Here is an 18,488-nt window from a genome sequence, read left to right as displayed (position 1 = left end):
TAAAAATTCAGGAGAAGACTGGGATGCAATTTCAGCACTCAATGAGAGATGAAGGGTGACCACCTGAGGGTCCTTAATTGCTACATTCTGCGAGCACAACCTGAAACCTGCACCTCTGGTGTAGCGGGTCAACAAGGTCCAAATGTGCGAGGTACACCAGATTTACCTGCTCATCCGTGTCGCAGACGGCAGTGATAATAAACCTTCATCAAAACAATCATGTTGCTGTGTCATTCTGCTGTGTCTCTGCGAAGGCTGCATTCTCATCCCAAGAAAAAAAGAAAGAGTCGAAATAGTGGATTTACAAATGACAGAAACCTGCTATACTGTTTTTGGTTGTTTTGTTCAGCAGTGCAACCCTGGAGCTCAATCAGACTCATGGTTGAGAGTTCAGAAACAAAACAAAAAACAGGGATACGGTTTGTGTGACCACATAAAACTGGGGGCCTGCATCACGCGTGGTGCAATTTGATTTGCTTTTTCAAATTTCTCAGCAGTAATTGAAAGATGAGGCTGGTGATATTTAAAACATTTCTTATTACCAGCAATAGACCGAAACAAACACATATGTGATCACACAGCATTCAAATATGGCATAATGTTTCATTAGCATATACATACACACACAGACTGTAGTTTTACTGACTCCCACATTGATGTTCCTGGCAACATAAATACTGATCACAACACAGAGTCTGTATTAAAACCGCATGAATTAATCAACTTTTAGAAATAAGCAGAGCCGACTGTCAGACAGTTTTGAGACACACAACCACATTGTTTCTCCTAATGTCTAATTTGACGGAGAAAAAAAGAAGAAGAAAAAGTCAGCCCTGGCCTTCGCCATCCTTCTACTGCTTTTGATTGCCATGTCAAGGTATTAATCATAAACAGTTCTGTTCAGCACCTCAGCATCCAGCTTGTAACAAAGGGTGAGTTGTGGCCCGCACTGGTTTACAGGTTTCCAGTGGACATTACACCAAAACTCCACAAGACGTTGGTTCTGCCTCCCGGGGAAACTCAGCGCCGAGGTCTCATTGGACGAGGGCATGGACACCCCGGGGGTCCTGTGCTTTGGCATGAGCTCAGGAGAACCAGCGCTGTCCTGCCAATCATTTCTGGTCCAGCTTAGTCGCTGTGAATCAGGCAACAGACTCTCTGCCCACTGTCCAAGTCTGCTCGGTGTGAGCAGGTACAAACAGAGGGCTGCGTGTGCAAGAAACAACAGAGTAAGGCGCTTTGGACACAATCGCCTTGTTGTTGAAATGAATGAAAATAAACTTGCCTTGGTCCAGGACGGGAGGACGGACATTCCTTTGACTTCCCTACAACCGATTAATGTCACAGTGTTGGTTTGTCTTTGTCTTATTTTGTACTGGCAGGTTTTAAACAAAATAACCTTTAATAACTCAAAGATCTGGCCAGAAGGGAGCAGGTACAAGCAAAAGGAACCTCTAAAAACAACAGTCAAGGTCTCTGGGTAAATTAAAAATGGCAAACACACTGGGGAGGAGCAGGTGATTGGACACAGGAGGTGACATATAGGGACATTGCAGACAATCATAAAGGATGAAAACACACTAGTAGATGAAGGGGTGATGGTGTTGCATGGAGTAGAGAGGGTGTGCTGGTGGCTGGTTCGTATCCTGTCCCCGAGCAAGACACCCAATAGATGGATAAAAGCGTCATCTCAGTGACATGTAATGTATTGAAGTGAAGTCAACCCATGGACACAAGAAGCAGGGAAATGACACAAAGACATTCCTGGGCGGAGGTAGTTTAGCGAGTCTTTTATAACCCTTTTTTTTTAGGTTTAAGGAGGTTAAATCTGCCAGTGTAGTTTTCTTAGTTCTTCAGCTTCTCCCCCCACTCTCACATACACACTGTCACTTGTGTACACACACACATACGCTCTCTCTCTCTACATAAATGAATGTTTGTTTCAACAGTAGGCTTACTACAGTATACTAGTTGCTGTTCATTTTAGATAGTAGTCACTTGATCATTATTCTTGAATGAACTGTTATACTTTAAAGAGCAGTTGTCTGAGATTGCTTTATGAATATCTTGTGTGATAATAGCTTTAAATATATATATATATGTCATTTCACATTATTACACATAACTTTACTTCTGAACTTGAACTTGAAATTTGTTTTGTTTCCTTTGTATGTATGTATTACTTGGGTTGTTACCAACATCTCGTGAAAATTTCATGTCAATAGCTCCTTTTGGAAATATATTTACTGAGAAAAATGGTGACGTGTTCAATACTTATTTCACCCGCAGTTTGTATATATATAGTTTGCTCTAACTTCCAACATTCATTGTTCACTCCTAACTATTGACCTATTGTCAACGAACCAGACCTGACAGTTATTAATCATGTGTAGAATGTACTTCAAGCATAGGCTTGGGAGAAAGTTCCGTAAAAGATCCTTTCATTGGCTGTAATTAAAGACGCGTCATGTATGCTGTACATCATGTGGCCTGTGAGGGTGGAAGTGATATTGACCCACTACTTCCTCCCCTGCAGGGAGCGCATCAGGGCTGTCTAACACTGATCCCAGCTCACGGTCAGGTCTGACTAAGCCCTTTGCTGCAGGAAAATAAAAGTTCTCTCCACTCTCTCCCTTTCTTGGCAGCCTGAATACGTAAAGAATCTTCTTGACCCACCGAAAAAGCAGTTGTCTTCCTTCAACGGTGGGAATGAAAATCCTGGTCCTGATCGTCTTGCAGCATTCTGCCATAAAGTGCAGCTGTCCACATTAACACATCTGTTAGAAGCTGAGCCGGCCTGAAAATTGGAAGAAAAATTCACAGTCAGCGATGCCATCAGAGATTTTCACTTTGCAAACATTGTTCCCACTAAAATAATGCATCCCATTCATGGCACATTTTACTGGGATCGTGGCCAAAATAAATGTCTAGGACTTGTTGGTGTGAAACAACTTCACTGTTATAATGCGATGCTTTTTCAGCTCGGTCTTACTAATAATAAAAATATTAATAAATGAATGTCGGACAGTTTCCCACAACCCCCTGGGCAGTGGTTCTCATAGAGCCTAAAATACTTTGACCCTGTTGACCTTCCACCCAAAAGTCGACTAGCACCCAACCCAACCCCCCCAACTCTGTCTGCTAGCTTTGAATTATAACCTTTGCACACTGGCGGGAGTACAACGTGACAATTGTGATTGTATTTTAATTCTGATGGCGGAGTGAAAAAAGATAGCTTCCTCTGAGAACGGGCTAGATTTATGGGCCCTGTCCTGGCCGCCGGCCCCACATCCTCTCTGATCTGCTTTTACTCCGACGACCCCTCGACCCTCGGGGGTCATTAGAGAGGCCCTGAATGGTCCGGCTGGCCACCAGCCCACCTCACGCTGCTTGTTTTCCAATCAAATCACTATATTTAACGTGGACACGAGCCCAGGGCCAAGTCCAAACAGACATCTGTTTGAAATTGTACCTCGCAATTATTTAACACAGAAGTTCCTCCTCCGCACCCCTTCCGCTCTCCTCGCCCCCGCTTTGGTCTTTTGTTTGTTGTTTGTTTTTTTTGCAGCACAGCCTCCCCTTCTGGATCGCTAATGGACAGAAATGAGAGCTTGTGAGGGGTTTTGGAGTTGGGAAGTGTAGTGGTGGCCAGGGTCTGGCTCCTGTAAGCGCTGTCACAGAGATGCAGAGCTAGGAAGAGAATAGGAAAACCAGGGGAGAGCTTTTGGATTCAGCACAAAGCACAGGGAAGCGCTTTTACACTCAGGGGCCCCGTGCTGCTGCCAGCTCCCATGATGTCTTCATCCAGGCCTGGTGGCATCATGAATTTATGTGAAAGGAAAACATTTTCAGCAAGAAATTTATTTTCTAGTTTAACATGTCAGCTTGTTCATATTTTGCATATTTTGCATAAAACACAAAAAAACTGTCAATACCGATGACATTATATTAAGGGGTTATTTGGTCAAAGACAAAAGTATTGGATATTATTTTTCTTATTGTGAACCGTTGTATTCATTCATCCATTTTTTCCCTCTAGTTGACTGAAGGATTATAACATTTTGAGGAAAGCATTTTCCCACCCTGGCAGCTTCCCATCTGCAGCTTCAGCTATTAAAGTATTAAAGCTGGCCAGCAAGGAGGAAGCTAATAATAAGGCTAATAACGCAAAATCCCAAAACAAAACTAACACCGTAGGGAACACATGGGGAGAGCCAGGGAGGTGTCGGTGATTGGAAACACGACTAATCAATCAGGGGCGGGAAAACACACAAAGGCAGGACGTAAAGTGAACATAGGACACAAGAGGAAGGGAAGAAAAAAACAGCAAATAAAATAAATGAAGAAACTTTAAACTGTTGTTTTTATTAATAATAGTTCTGTTATTTCTGAAGACACTTTTGCAGGTGAGATCAACAGCTCACATTAGCTACATAAAGATAAGAGTTAGCTCAGTCAGCGCAGCTAACCGGTCAATATTTGGGGACTGGTGGTCGGGGGTTAAGCTGGGATAGTGTGTTAATCACCAAATGACGTTAACATTGTGATACTGCACATTCATTATGCAGATCTTACCATGCCAGGCCTTCTGGTTTCCTGGTGTATATGATCATTACATATTATACAGAATAATCACTAGTGGGTTTACCATAAGATTTTGTATATATATATATATGTACATATCAAAGGATTTAGCAGGAGTTTCTTGCTGTCCGTCAAAATGATGCTTTTAGTCGCCCCCGCCCAGGCAGCCGCAGGTTAGATGTGTGATAATGCGTTGCCACCTAAAGTGGGACGTTTTGACACTTTGGGTGCTAAAAGCTGGAGTATCAGAGGAGTCTTTATCCCTGTACCGGAGTTACACTGAAAGCCAAGTAGTGAGTGCTTTTCCTTTAGTCATTTGGTAAGGATACCACACAGAAGAAAATTCATGTATGGAACTCGTCCATGGAGGGTAAAACCCAAATTCAGGGGTTTTATCATTTGATTTAATTAGTATATTTTGTGGCAAAAAGATTCCAAAAAGCTGTTGTGAAACAACTCTTTAGAAAAGGATATAACCATCATTCTTCTGCATTTTTAATCCATTTATGGCACCAGATTATTGAGTTTCCATGATTTATTCTGAGGTGACCATAAATTCATTGTCACATAATAATATATTGAATAGTATATTCAAAAGCATTTTGTTATAGTAACACATTTTTAGTTACTTCATTGCATTGGGCATTGTTAGTGGAGTCATGTCAACACTGTCAGAGAGCAACTTGCCATCTGCCAGTTTGCTTGTACATTACCAATAAATCTTTACTATATCAGTCGGGATCGTGATGCCAGGGAAGTTAAGTCTTATCACAATAAGCACATGTAAGATTTACTGTCACTTTGCACAACTTTGCACATTGTTTTGAAAACGTATTCCTATAACAGCACGAACACTATACGAAAACACCCCACATGGTCTTGTTCATCCTCATTATCAACTGAGACGTCCTTAAGAGGCGATGGACATTGAAAATCCCAGCAGCAGTGACAAGGTAACATTTTCATCAAAAACAGTACTTGCACATCACAACCGGGGTAGATGCCTTTCAAACATGCATTCTCAGGTGTCATCCATTAGTGTGACAATGCTGGCCTTTGAGTAGACGATAATGAGCAACTTTCTCTGGATTTTCAGATGTAGTTTGACCAAATTCCAGTGGATCAAATAGGACCATTTGCTGTGTTCACTATAAAGAGGTACTTCATTTGGCAACTGGACCACTGTGTATTGTATGGAAGGGAACAATCTGTGTTTTGTCTTGACTGATGCCTTTTGCATCAGACCCCCTTTCCTGCCTCCAGCCCTGGGGTGGGGGGTTGGGGGGGGGGGGGGGGGGCTAAATATATGACTCAAGTCACCAACTGGGACTCTTGCAGCCATTACAGGTAACTGACCTCAGATAACGTGCTGTAGTTGATACCGTTAAATCAGCTGCCTTGTTGATGGGGGTATGAAGATGATCTCAGTGTGTAACTCTTTTAAGGGGTTGCAGAACTGTGTGATTAAGGAAAACAAACACGCTAAAATATCTGTTGGTACGGTCCTTTTATCCTAAGCCTGGTTGTCTCTCATCTGTACTCAAACTGTGGTTCCAGTTGGCATTTCCATGACATAATTATAGTGTTGCAGATGTGAAAACACTAGTTCATCCACAATAGTTTTTATGTAGCATCATCAGTTCCAGCCCAGATCTCCCAATCTCTAAACAAGGTCAAAGGTTCAGGTTAAGGGCTTATCCTTATTCGAGTGTGTGCTCCAGAAGTAAAAATGCTACCTTGAGAGGATTTTCACAGCGGCGGTGCTTCAGTCAATGTGGCTCAGAGAAATACTTGAGTGAGCCAAGACAAAACAGAACCGCCCGTACTCCCTGTGGTTTCAACCAAGTACATTTTTCTTTGCCTTTGTTCTATTTATAATTATTTTATGCATATAGGAATATTGAAATCCTTTTTTTTCTTCATCCAAGCAAATATTGTATTCAAGAAAGAATTGTGCCAACACTCGGATTGAATTCATGGGCATTACTGAACCACACGTGTCAAAGGGAAAGACCAGTGGTTGAGGAAGACGAGTGAGTGTACATTATTTGTGCCAGTTACAACAGGAAAAGGAAACGTTTCAAAAGCATTTAAATAGAGCTCCAAACGTTGCTGACCGAGAGCTAAGAAGAGTTCACCCCCCCACAACACTCCCTGTGACTCACATAAGCCTTTGAGAAGTTAAAGAACGACATTCCTCAACGGCCTACTCATGAAGAAGCTCTGGGAGCATCTGACCTCCAGTCTGGCTTGCAATGAAGGATAACCTAGGAGAGATCATCATCCGGGTTAGGAACTGACCCTGGACCCTCACTCTCCCAGGAAGGCCACAATGCTGGCCTTCATCACAAACATCCCCCAGGCTCTGTGCGGGTAGATCATAGTTCTTGCACTTCCAGAGTTTATTGGGGCACGCTTCCCTCTTGGGCCATTGGCAGCAGGATGGGTACAAGCTCTATTGGAGCAGTAGGTACCCCTAACTCACACAGGTCACCTCCCTCTGATCTGGAAAAGCACAGAGCTCGATAAGTAGCCTTTGATGAGAAACTGAGCCAAGCCTTGGCAGAGCCAGTGAATAGCTTTATTATGATGACCCGACCTCAAAGGTCAAAGAGCCAAATGAGACACACTTTGGGGATACGATTCAACCTAAATTTTTACTTGTTTTAAAATAGTATTAAAAAAATGTATGATTAGTTTCCACAAGGGAAAGGATTCAAAAAGTGTAAATAGCAGCTGTTCTAATCAAACAATGAGCTGCTGTTCATACGCCGCTGGGAACTGGTGAACTACTAAGAAACTAAGCGGTGCATGAGAATAGATCTAAAGAAATAGATGAATTAAATATGGTAAAAAGAAGAATTGAAAGAGAAATCTGCAAATAAAGATTTAGTCTTACACCAAAGTAATGGACGAGATGAATGTTCGGCCTGATGATAGCACAAGATGAAATTGTGAGGGGCAGTGCTTCTTTAAAATTCTTGGGATTGCCAAAGTAATTTGCCTTCGTTCTGGACAGTCCTCAATATAATGTGCTCAACATTACTTGGCATCCAATATGGGAAAAACACAACTCCAAGAGGGAGTCAAACCCCAAAGACCCCCATGAATACAAAGACATTTGTGTTTACAGCAACAATGTTCTAATATGAGTATTTTTATTTTGGCCATAGTCTTGTAGGAAGGGAGGGACCAGAAGAGAAATAGACTAGAGGATGTGGATATTTGAATCTTGTTAAGCCAATAATTTGTGCTTGTTAACAAAAACAATTGTTTGTTACAAATAATATCAACAGGAATTAACTGAATTTATGAAGTAATTGGGCTTTAAGTGCCAACCAAATTCTGCAATAGATCACAGACACGTATTTGAACAGACACATCTCACTAGTAGAGTAGGCCCCCCCGTATTAAGCTCTCTGGCACCTTGGCATATAACATTGATGGCATTCCATGCACAGGTGGGGAATCTATGTATTTTGTGATCAAACAGACCTTGACGCGATGCAACAGAAAGCGCCTCGACTCTGTAAGGCTGTCCTTTGTACTCAAGCCTTTTGCGGGCATCAGTGGGAGCACTCGGTGGTGGTCTTGGTGGTCTCTTCTACCCCCTGATATCCATGGCTAATGAATCCATCTCCAACACGGAGGCAGGCCAATCCACAAGGTGTGTGTTTGCATACGTCCTGGATCCTGATTGGTTGAGTCGCCGCATGATCTGAGTCTCACAGACAGCGCAGATGAAAGTGATTCAGACTGCATCGTGTACATGTTCAACAGAATGTTTTAAAATGACACCAAATTTATTTTGGATTATTCCGATGGTAGGATAAAAGGGGAACTTCAAGGTGCGTAAACGCTATTTCTAAAATTCCAGAGGAGCGTAACCGTGATTTACATACAGCGATGTGCAGGCCATAATCCATTATATTTTTTTGAATTTGATACGAACCAGTCAAAGATGGATGGCGGGCCACAGTTGGCAAAGTAAGTCCTAACGGACGCAATGCTGTAAAATAACTAGTAAATAAAGAAGTAGAACAATGGGATGGGAAGTGGCAAGGTCCATCAAACACGTGCCGCTCCACCAGGCGACCTCTTGTCCCTCTGAAACCAAATATACATTTTGTTAGGTAACGGTGCATTTAAGTCAGATATGAATGGGTTATTATTCAAACAGAAACAAGAATGCTTTTATAAAAGAAATGGTATGACACAGAAGCTTAAAACGTCTAAAAAACACAGAGAGGGAGCCTTGAAATGTTCATCTAGCAGATACTTGTTTGGGGCAAGGAAACAGGGTGATTACACATGGATACGGTGTAGTGGAAGTCTGTGGCCTGTTTACACTATGGAGCTGTGTGCTTTGTCTAATCATCCATTTCTGCCTGGCTAACCTCTTATTCTCCTCTCGGGTGAGACTCCTCACCCTGGGGCGGTTTCTCTCTCTAAGAGAATATGGAATTCTAGTGGCAAAAGCAATCAGCGGGCTCCACTTCTAACCAGTCCCCAGCTGCATTTGCTGTCAAATTAAAAGTGATTTGCTCTTTCTTTTAGCACTCTAGCATATTTTCTATACCCATATCCCCTTATCTGTAGTCTCTCTCTAGCTGGCTTTGTTCAACTTGACAGTAGCTGGCGCTTTCTCTCCTGACTTTTCCTCTCCTTTCCTTTCTTCTTGCACCTCCTCTCCTCCGCTCTCTTCTTTCCTATTTTATGTTGCTCTCAGTCCATGTCTTTGGGGTCGGTCTGCCACTGTTCATTTTGGACAACATGCCATCTAACTTTAGAAACTGCTGCATATGCATTTTGTGCCCACCGAGTGTTCTTTTTCACCTGGGTTTTAAAAAAAAACGTTTTTGCTCTAGTCTAGAATCAGCATTAAGGCGCATAACTACCATCGATGGAACGTTATCTTTTTTACGGCAGTGTGTCAAGAAAGATGTCAGATGCATGCATAGGCTTCAAAGCACAACATACTGTATGTTGCTCCTCTATTATTCAAACATATGCACTGCAGTTATCAAAGCAGGATCAAAAGAGATCTGACTGAGACAAGAGAAAAAAGTGTGTGAAGAAATTTGACACCCTGTTAAATATGCTGATAGAAACTGTGTATGTTAAACAAAGCTTTGTTAAAGGTCATTTCCCTTTGACATGACTAACAGAGAAATGCAGCTCTGCAGACAGACAGTTTGAAGAATTATTTAAAAGTTTTCTTGGATGAATCCGTTTAAAAATGGAATTTAAGAACATTCTGTCTAAATGCTGTCCCCTTTTATGATGCTGTCCCCCCCGACTCAATTTCTATCCTCAGAACTCTGCATGAACATTTCTGAAGACCTGCCAAAGAACGTGTGAAGAAAATACAATTATTGATTCAATTCTTGGTTTGGATGCATTTTCAACAAAAAGAAACGATCGTCAGTGATGCTGCAAGTCATTGCTCAACACAGCATTGTATGAAATGAGAATAATGACATGTTATCATGTTACTATGCCAATCCGACAATTACCAGTTATTCATCACACATAAGCCACAATTACTAGTCAGCTGTTGGAAGTGCATGTTTGACAAAATAGGAACTTTACTTCTTCCATTGGTACTGTTTTTTTTCATTCAACTAATGTTTTGTTGTGTCAGTACCATCATGTGCAGTGAAGGACCATGTTTTCAAATCAAGTTGGCTTTCATTAATGTCCTGTGGAGAATTCTCTCTAAGTGTATGTGCCCTTCATACATTGGCCCTTACAGGTGCACTCGACAGTGGTCTGAGAACAAATGGGCCCTGCTTCCATGAGGCCCCCAGGGACCACATGCTGTGGTATACCGAAGGAAACACAACACAGGGTTTTAAAAAGAAACAAAGGAGATAGTTTATTTGAAATGTACAGAAGACACACACACACACACACACACACACACACACACACACACACACCAACATACACACAAAAAAACTGAATTGGAGCGTACACAAAAACATTTTCAAGGCTACGTATAAATTCAGCGAATATAATAAAACTGAGGAATTTCTTCCAGGACGGGTTCCCCAATCCGGTCCAGAACTGGATGACTTTATCAAAGTCTCAGTCCTCCCTGGACTCTGCAGTTCACCCAAAGCCCAGGGGAAGTATGTGGTGCAGCGAAGGGGGGGGAGGGGTATCAATGTGTTAATTAGGATTGAATCACTACTGAGAAAACAGAGGTACTTGTATATTCTTTTTGAGAATACTCTTCAGACACAAGGGTTCATATGCACTCATACACTACACAGAGGAATTTGCTTGTCCTGTTCATCTACCCTTGTGAGATGGGACCACTGAGAGTTAATGCGTCTGATCCACAGGGCACAGAAGGAATCTGATTTTATAGTGCCACCCCCAAGAGCTCAGGCCATCAAAACCAGTTCCATCTGTGGATCATAATGGTGTAAAACCGCAGGTTCAAATTAGGGCTGTCAAATGCTAATCTTTGTGGCTCACAATTAGTCATAACTTCCTTGTTCGATTGTATAAATTAAGCATTGAATTTCGTGAAAGGTTATTTTAACTGTTTAATGAAAGCAAATGCACAGTTGCAGAATCCCATTCAACCTTTATTATGAGTAATTGAAACTCAGCAATAAAAAAAACAAGTTGTGCCCAAGTCTTTGCTTGTTTGTTCTGCTGCAAGATTGAATTAAGAGCATGAATACAAGTAGTTATGTATCAACTTGTACATGTATATTTTCTTTCTGGGTGCTTTCTGTTCATTAACATCATCGCTTTAAAGAGGTCATATCATGAAAATTCCACTTTGATAGGTCTTCAACATGTGTGGCATGTGTACCAACCTCCAAACACTGGAAAAAAAACAACTTAAATGTTTTTCTATGATTCCTATAATGAACTAATGCCAATAAATACGACCTGTTTGGACGTTCCAGAGTTTGCTGACGTCGTCAGACCAAAGGGGCGTACCTTACATGGCTTTGGACCACCCCCCACCACATCTCCCCAACACGCCAAAGCACTCAACCCTCAAAATGCACTGTAGTCTGCTGCACAGTTCTGCATAATTCTCTACATGGCGTCCCAGGCTTAGAAGGCACAATAACCAAATTGATGCATTTCACATCTGAAGACCATTTCCCAGGAAGAATAGGGAAAAAGCTGGGGGTTTGGCCAAATAATTTGGAAATAGACCTTTTTCACGACCAGGGCCAACATAACGCTGTACTTGCGCTAAGACCGGTCTTGTTTAGGAGGGGCGTCTTAAAGAGACAGGCGCTTCAAACGGAATATTTCATCCAGAAGGTGAATACACGGATATTCACACAGACAATACAAAGGATATGCTTTTTTTTAACATTAAAGCATCTGAACATCTTAAGGTGTAAAAAGGAGTCCTAAAATGAGAATGATATGTCTCCTATAAGAAACGTTGGGTCTTTGATAATGTCCTTGCAGAAAAGATTGTACAAATTGATAAGAGTTGTAAAACTTATTGCATAAAACTTCCGCTCTTTAATTTCTTACAGTGTGTGTGTCTGGTTTCTGCTGCACTCTTCACTTATTAATATTGTAATGATAGTTCAGCCTGGCGACACTATTCTTATGTAAAAAAAAAAGGTTCAAAAGAAAATCTAGTTTAAAATACATTAATTATCGATGTGATTATATAGTAGACGTCCATATGATACTTTACCTTTGACAGCCCTAGTTTAAGCATAAAAACTTGATACCATAACTTAAGTACCATCCAACATAATCTATACACATCCTCATGAGACAATATTCACTGTTATCTGCATGTCCATTTCCTGGCAACTCTTTTTTCATGTCATACACAAACACTTTGTAAAGAGCTATTACAGTGACAGATACTGAATGGCAACGGTTTGTTAGGTACCCATATAGTTGTAGGTAAAATGTATGGCTTTTTAAACAGATACTTATAGACATTATACTAAAGCCTTGCTATACCTACTATTATGTTTTTCAAAGTAACATATTGTAATCTGAAGTAAATATTACAAGACAAGCATATTGCTATGGACAATCGAGAAATAGCCAGAATTGCATTATTCAATCAGTGCTTTGTGTCGTCCATATATTCCGGGTATAAAAAGAGTTAAGACTGGATGTATGAGAAGCTGTTTAATTGCTCTCAGCTTATCATGTTGAGGAACTTGTTTTCTTCAGCCAAGGCTGTGAGCATAGAGTTCATATCGCCAATGGCCATGTTGCCAATCCCTGCAGGTACAGACGTGAGGGTGACAGAGTTACGGGGGGTGGTGAGACGGGAGGAACTCCTTGAGAGGCTCTGCAGGAGGCCAGGACTCAGGGTGCCCGACATTAGGCTGGAGTGGTCCCCATCATCTAGCAGGGTGTCAAAGTCAATCTGGGCATGCTCCGTGCCAGCCGATGCACTTGTGGAAGAATCCACAGTACTGCTGGAGACGTGGTTGACTCCTGGTGAGGCCATGTTGTCTGCAGCAGTGGTGTTGCTGGCCGGAGCATGACTAGCACTCGGGGGCATGGGGACATCAAAGCTGACCGAAGTGGGCTCAAACATATGAACCTGACCCGAGTAGAGCATAGCAGAGTTTGGATTTGCAGAGTTGCTGTTGTGGGCTGATGAGCCAGTGGGCCTCTTTGGGCTCGCCTCTGATGTGTCAGTACCAACTCTGCGGTTCAAATCAGATGACTTGGGTATTCGGTTTGGTTGCATCACGCTAGACCCATGTTGCCTGGCAATAGCCTTGGGCTCCATGGGAGGCCTGGGTTGTAACATTCCTCTGCCTCCATTATGGATATTGTGCTGTTGAGGGACAACATTGTAATTTTGCTGCTGATCCACCTGGTTCACATGACAATACGCATCCGCCTGTGTCCTTGCTCTGTAACTGTGCAGTTCTGTAACTGCCATATTGTTCCGGATAGGTCTCACGCTCGTGCTCCCAGATATAGAATTTGGGATTATCTCCTGGCCAAACCCTTGCTGAGGACTCATTTGCTCACTAATGTTCGCAGGGTTGCAATCCCTTAGTTGCTGATGCTGCTGGGGGGGGAGGCTCATCACCCTCTGGCTGTTGTGGTTTGCGTACCCCTGTATAGACATGTTCTGACTCATAGGCACTACCTGTTGATTGCTGCCCAGGCCCTGACCTTGTCCCTGGAAGGATCCCAAATTATGCCTTGGCTGAACAACCAAGGTTCCTCTTAAAGGATGCTGTTGTTGTTGTTGTTGTTGTTTGGAGAGCTTCTTTGTGGTATCCACAGTGCCTGAGCTCACCTCGTTCCATTGCACCGGCATGTTATTCTTGTTCATATTGCCTGGTTGTGCTGAGAAGGGTTGATGGGAGCCACCGGGACCCATCTGGTGGGATTGCATGTCCTGACCAGACTGAGTCATGTTGGCATCCGTCATGGCCATTCTCCTCTGAGCATAAAATGATGCTGATGGCATCATGCCTGTCTGATAGCCCTTAGCCAGATTGTTCGAATGGAAATCGCCTTGCCCCAAGTTGTGACCTGAAGGGCCAGAATTCTGGGACCTAAGGTACTGCACAACATCATCTGGAAGCACCATGTCATCCTCTCCACCCTGCTCCCCCCCAATTATCATACCATCCACAGCCATGTTTTCCATTGCTACATTCTCAGAAATGCTTGGAGGTCTGGGGGCAAATGGGTAGCGTTGCAGGCTGCCATCAGAGCGAGTGTAGCCCTGCATAGTCAGTGCTTGGTGGCGTTCAGCTGGTGGACCATTCACAGGGTTCATGCTGTTCATGCTGTTATAGCGCTGAACCCTTGGAAAGGACAGAGGGTCCAAAGTGGGACGGCGCACTGGATCACTGGCACGACGTGGAAAACTGGTGGGTACTTCGTGGGGCATCATGCTCCGTGTGCCATATCCAATATCACTGCATCGCCGAGGCACAGTTCCAAAATCTGGCTGATGGAATGGGTGCAGCGTGCCTTCCTGGGGGTCACCATAGAGTGCCATGCGTGTCCTTAGGCTCATCCGATCCATATTGGGGAGAGGAGTAGGTGGAGCTCCACCAATGGCAGCAGCATACTTTGCTTTAAGTCGATAATGCTGCGCTGGTGTCAGACTAAGGGCGCTGGGTAGACCACCTCCACCGACACCACCACCTCCACAGTGGCTAGACTCGCTGGAGCGCCGAGACAGATCAGTGGAGATTGGGTCATAGGAGTCAGCCGAACTAATATTGTTATGGCGGTTAGTACCAAACTGCGACGCCTCACTGGAGCGGCGGCTGGAGTAGCAGGGTGAAATACCGGAGGAGCGTCGACTCATGGTGTAAGCTGAACTCATGGTGCTGGTGGTGCTGTCACGGCGCTCATTCAGCTGGTTCAGCAGTGTTACTTCAGATGAAGACAGGTCGCCAACGCGTTGACCAGGGTACAAACCACTCGAGTTACTGATCGTGTTGGAGCTTTCCAGCAGGGAACCTGGCAGAATAAAAGGACTTGATTGGATAATGACACCAGCCAATTGTTCAAATTCAAATTCTGTATGGCTATTGGACTCACACTACAAGTAGACATGATGTGATTTAGGCATCTTGCACCCTCATCGAACTGCCAACAACTCCCAATACTGCAGCAAACATCTCCTCAACTCATACTTACCGACTGCAGGTATGGGAGGCAGCTTCATGCTGCTGCGTTGGCCCTGCGGTGGTTGGGGGGCAGAGTTGATCCAGGGGCAGGAGTCCCTCACTGTCTTCAGCCTTTCCTTCTTGATGTTCTCCAGCTTGATGGTGACCGCGCCAACATGACCCACAGCTTTTCTCAACTGAAGCCCCACCCCAGCCCGCTGTCCCCCAGCGGAAACAGTGGAGTCAATCATGGGGCAATCATCCGGTGCGCTGAGGTCCCCGAAGCTGCCCCCGCTGTGCAGGGCCATCTCTACTCCACTGTCGTTGTTGTTGGCGCTGCTGAGCGGCGACGGCTCACTGCTACATGACGAGTGGCCACCAGGACTGGACTGATACGTCTGATGGAGGGCAACAGGGAGGAAAAAGGAATTTGATGGAAGTGGAACAAATCAAACCATAGGAGCTGTACTTTAAATGACAGAGCTACATTGCTTACTTTTTAACTAGTAAATAAGAAATGAAATGGGAAAATAGAAACGAAAATAAAAGCTAAAGTGAGTTCAGACAACTTCATTGTGTATTCTTCAATATTAAAAAATCACCATATTCAGGAAATTCTGATTGTAATAGTGTTTAAATAACTAACGGGGGTCTATAGTTCTCGTTAATCATAAAATCATTTGATTTATTAACAAGAAAATATTGGATACCAGATGAGTTCTGTGAGCAACAGTTGAGCAGTGACAGTAAATCAAACTGGACGAAAATGAACTAAAGTCTTGATTTACAGCTTGATGCGTCTGCATATTAATGTGACCACAACTTCTATCATCGGCCGAACGTAGAGGCCACTGCTAGATATCTTGTGAACAGGAAAATATACAGTATTTGTATGATAAAGTATGTGTGTGTCCACATACAGTACATGCATATATGGGCATCTTATATACAAACATGAAGGTTTTACCTCTGTGAAAATGGATAATCATGCAAATAGAACATTTCACATATCGTAAGAAAGCACCAACGTAACACAAAACATTCACACATCTTCTCATGCTAGGTTGCGAGAGTCACAGAGACAGTTAAGGTGCTCACCTCAGTGATGTCTGTCCATTAGAAAGGTTAACTTGAAAAAAGCAAGTTCAAGCAACAACCAGAGGTGAGTTAGCAAGGATGCAGGCAGTTCCAGCGGTAAACATTAACCCTCACAATAATGTTAGTGGAAGAGGAAACAGGAGAATAATTGCGTCCCATACACACACAGACATGCAATTACATTGTCCTCTTCAGGTAACACGTATCATTGGGTGTGCCCCTCCTTCGAAATGCAGTCAATCAAACTCCAAAGTGAAAAATAAATTTAAAAAATCTATTTCTTGAAAATAGATTTTTTTTTGGGATATATTTTTGTTTTGCACGTGATCGGTACCCACCATAGAGTTCTCAGTCTTGATGGATTTGACTTGTAGGCAGTCTTCCACTCCTCTAGAGGTGCTGTTTGGCTCAACCCTGCCGTCTGAAACTCTTGCCCCCATCTTGGAATTGGCCCCGTTCTCCCCCTCGCCTCTGGGCGGCTGTGGTCTCGGAGGTGCATCGCTTCGTTGTTTCTTGGTGACGTGGGCATCGGGTCCGTGGACTGTCTTAACATGCTTCCTGAGAGAGCTGGGGTCCGTGTAGCGCTTGGTACAGCCCGGGATCTTACACACATATGGTTTCTGCCAAAAGAGAAAAAAAACTAATTAACATTATAGATAATTTGCACTACACGTCATCACTAAACAGACTGTGGGTCAAATGCACGACATCCAGGTGAGCAAACGTACCTCATTAGAGTGCGTGCGGTTCTGGTGCTTGGCCCGGTCTGAGGCGTTGGAGAAGGCCTTGTTGCATCCTTCGTGTTCACACACATACGGCTTCTCCCCCGTGTGAGACCTGAGGTGGGTCTTAAGGTTCTCCAGGCGGGAGTAAGCTTTGGCGCAGCCCTCAAACTGCAGAGAGAGCGAGATGGACGGACAGACAGTGAGACGGGATGCCTGAGCTTCTGTGCTGTTTGCTCTGCAGCTGGCTGGAGTAGAATAAGGAAAATGCCCTGTGCGTTTACATGAATCTACGCCTGGCCTTCTGCCTACAGTCGCTTGCCACGCAAAGGCCAAGCAGTGCTACAGTGTGGTGAAAAGGGCAATTATGTCAAATATCTAAAGTGAGTGTGAAGGGTGGTAGAGCTCTTTGACTGGTGTTCTTTGTTGAGACAAAGAGAACTCTGTGTTTAGCCTTTGTCTTCACTTGTGCTGCACAAGCTATAATTTGGGATTCATTCTGAACAGTCATTGTCAACATAATTGGCTTTGAAATTGAAAGAGAATCAAACTTGACTAGCTCAGAAATCGGATCTAAAAGTCAGAAGACTCTCCATTAAGAAGGGAAGGGGAGTTAAAGTGTTGGGTGGAGATGCACGGGGGATTCGCACAGAGAATACACAGCCTGGTCTAATTAGGAAACCACGGCCCCCTGCTTGTCTGCAGATTTTAATTACACACCCATGCTGTCAATCAGCTTTCTTCAATCTCTCCATCACAAGTCATCTGTTTTAATGCATTCACAAGAGCAAGCTTTGAAGCTAAGCAAACATTCCCCCGATCTGATCTTCACACAGCAAATGAAGGCTTCAATAAAACCCTCATGATTTAAAAAAATATCCCTTGCTCTAAGCACAAGGAAATTCCAATGGAAATGTTCTTTGGTCAAAGGGTTGCAGCACACAGACTAGGGCTGCTAGCGAGTGGGTAATTCCCTCCTAGTTGCTCAACCAGTTAACCAGACAGTAAATCCTGAAATGCATCCAGCATATGATATTTAATAAAGCACAAACAAATCTGTTTTTACAGAGCCAGTCAATAAGGAAAGTTGTAAAATGTCCATGTGCTGGTCTGGAGGAACCTTGTCAAGTCTTACAAAGTAACCCTAATAGTGTTATTTTTAGTGGGCGAAGGTGGTGCATGGAGTAGCGTGGTGCCCTGGGAGCCGCAAGGTTGGCGGTTCAAATCCCGGCTGCCCCGTGTGCCATGTCGAAGTGTCCCTGAGCAAGACACCTAAGCCCTAATTGCTCCACAGGCAAAAATGTAATGCATGAGTTATAATGCAATGTAAGTCAGCTAAATGGCATATAATCATGTAATGTCATCAGGGTATGTCATTCTGCATTATGAATTGGGGGTGAGGGATTATAAAGATGTTTGCATTATGGGACATGCAGGGCATTTCCATAATAAATTGGTAGATGTACAGCAG

At 43.4% G+C, this 18,488-nt stretch overlaps 1 protein-coding gene across 1 annotated transcript in view; it reads right to left on the bottom strand.

Moving 5' to 3' along the window:
- Positions 1-10,503: 10,503 nt before the first annotated feature.
- The window catches only part of gli2a (GLI family zinc finger 2a), a 69,823-nt gene continuing 61,838 nt past the window's right edge, over positions 10,504-18,488 (bottom strand). Inside the window, exons 11-14 of the mRNA XM_037489461.2 lie at positions 17,024-17,188; positions 16,634-16,915; positions 15,229-15,595; positions 10,504-15,048 (exon numbers count right to left, since the gene is read on the bottom strand). Of these exons, the coding sequence (XP_037345358.2) occupies positions 12,737-15,048; positions 15,229-15,595; positions 16,634-16,915; positions 17,024-17,188 (3,126 nt within the window). The 3' untranslated portion in view covers positions 10,504-12,736. The remainder of the gene's footprint in view (positions 15,049-15,228; positions 15,596-16,633; positions 16,916-17,023; positions 17,189-18,488) is intronic.

The sequence above is a fragment of the Pungitius pungitius genome, chromosome 10 (genome assembly GCF_949316345.1).
Source record: "Pungitius pungitius chromosome 10, fPunPun2.1, whole genome shotgun sequence".
Lineage (NCBI taxonomy): Eukaryota > Metazoa > Chordata > Actinopteri > Perciformes > Gasterosteidae > Pungitius > Pungitius pungitius.
This window is presented reverse-complemented; position numbering and strand designations above follow the sequence as displayed.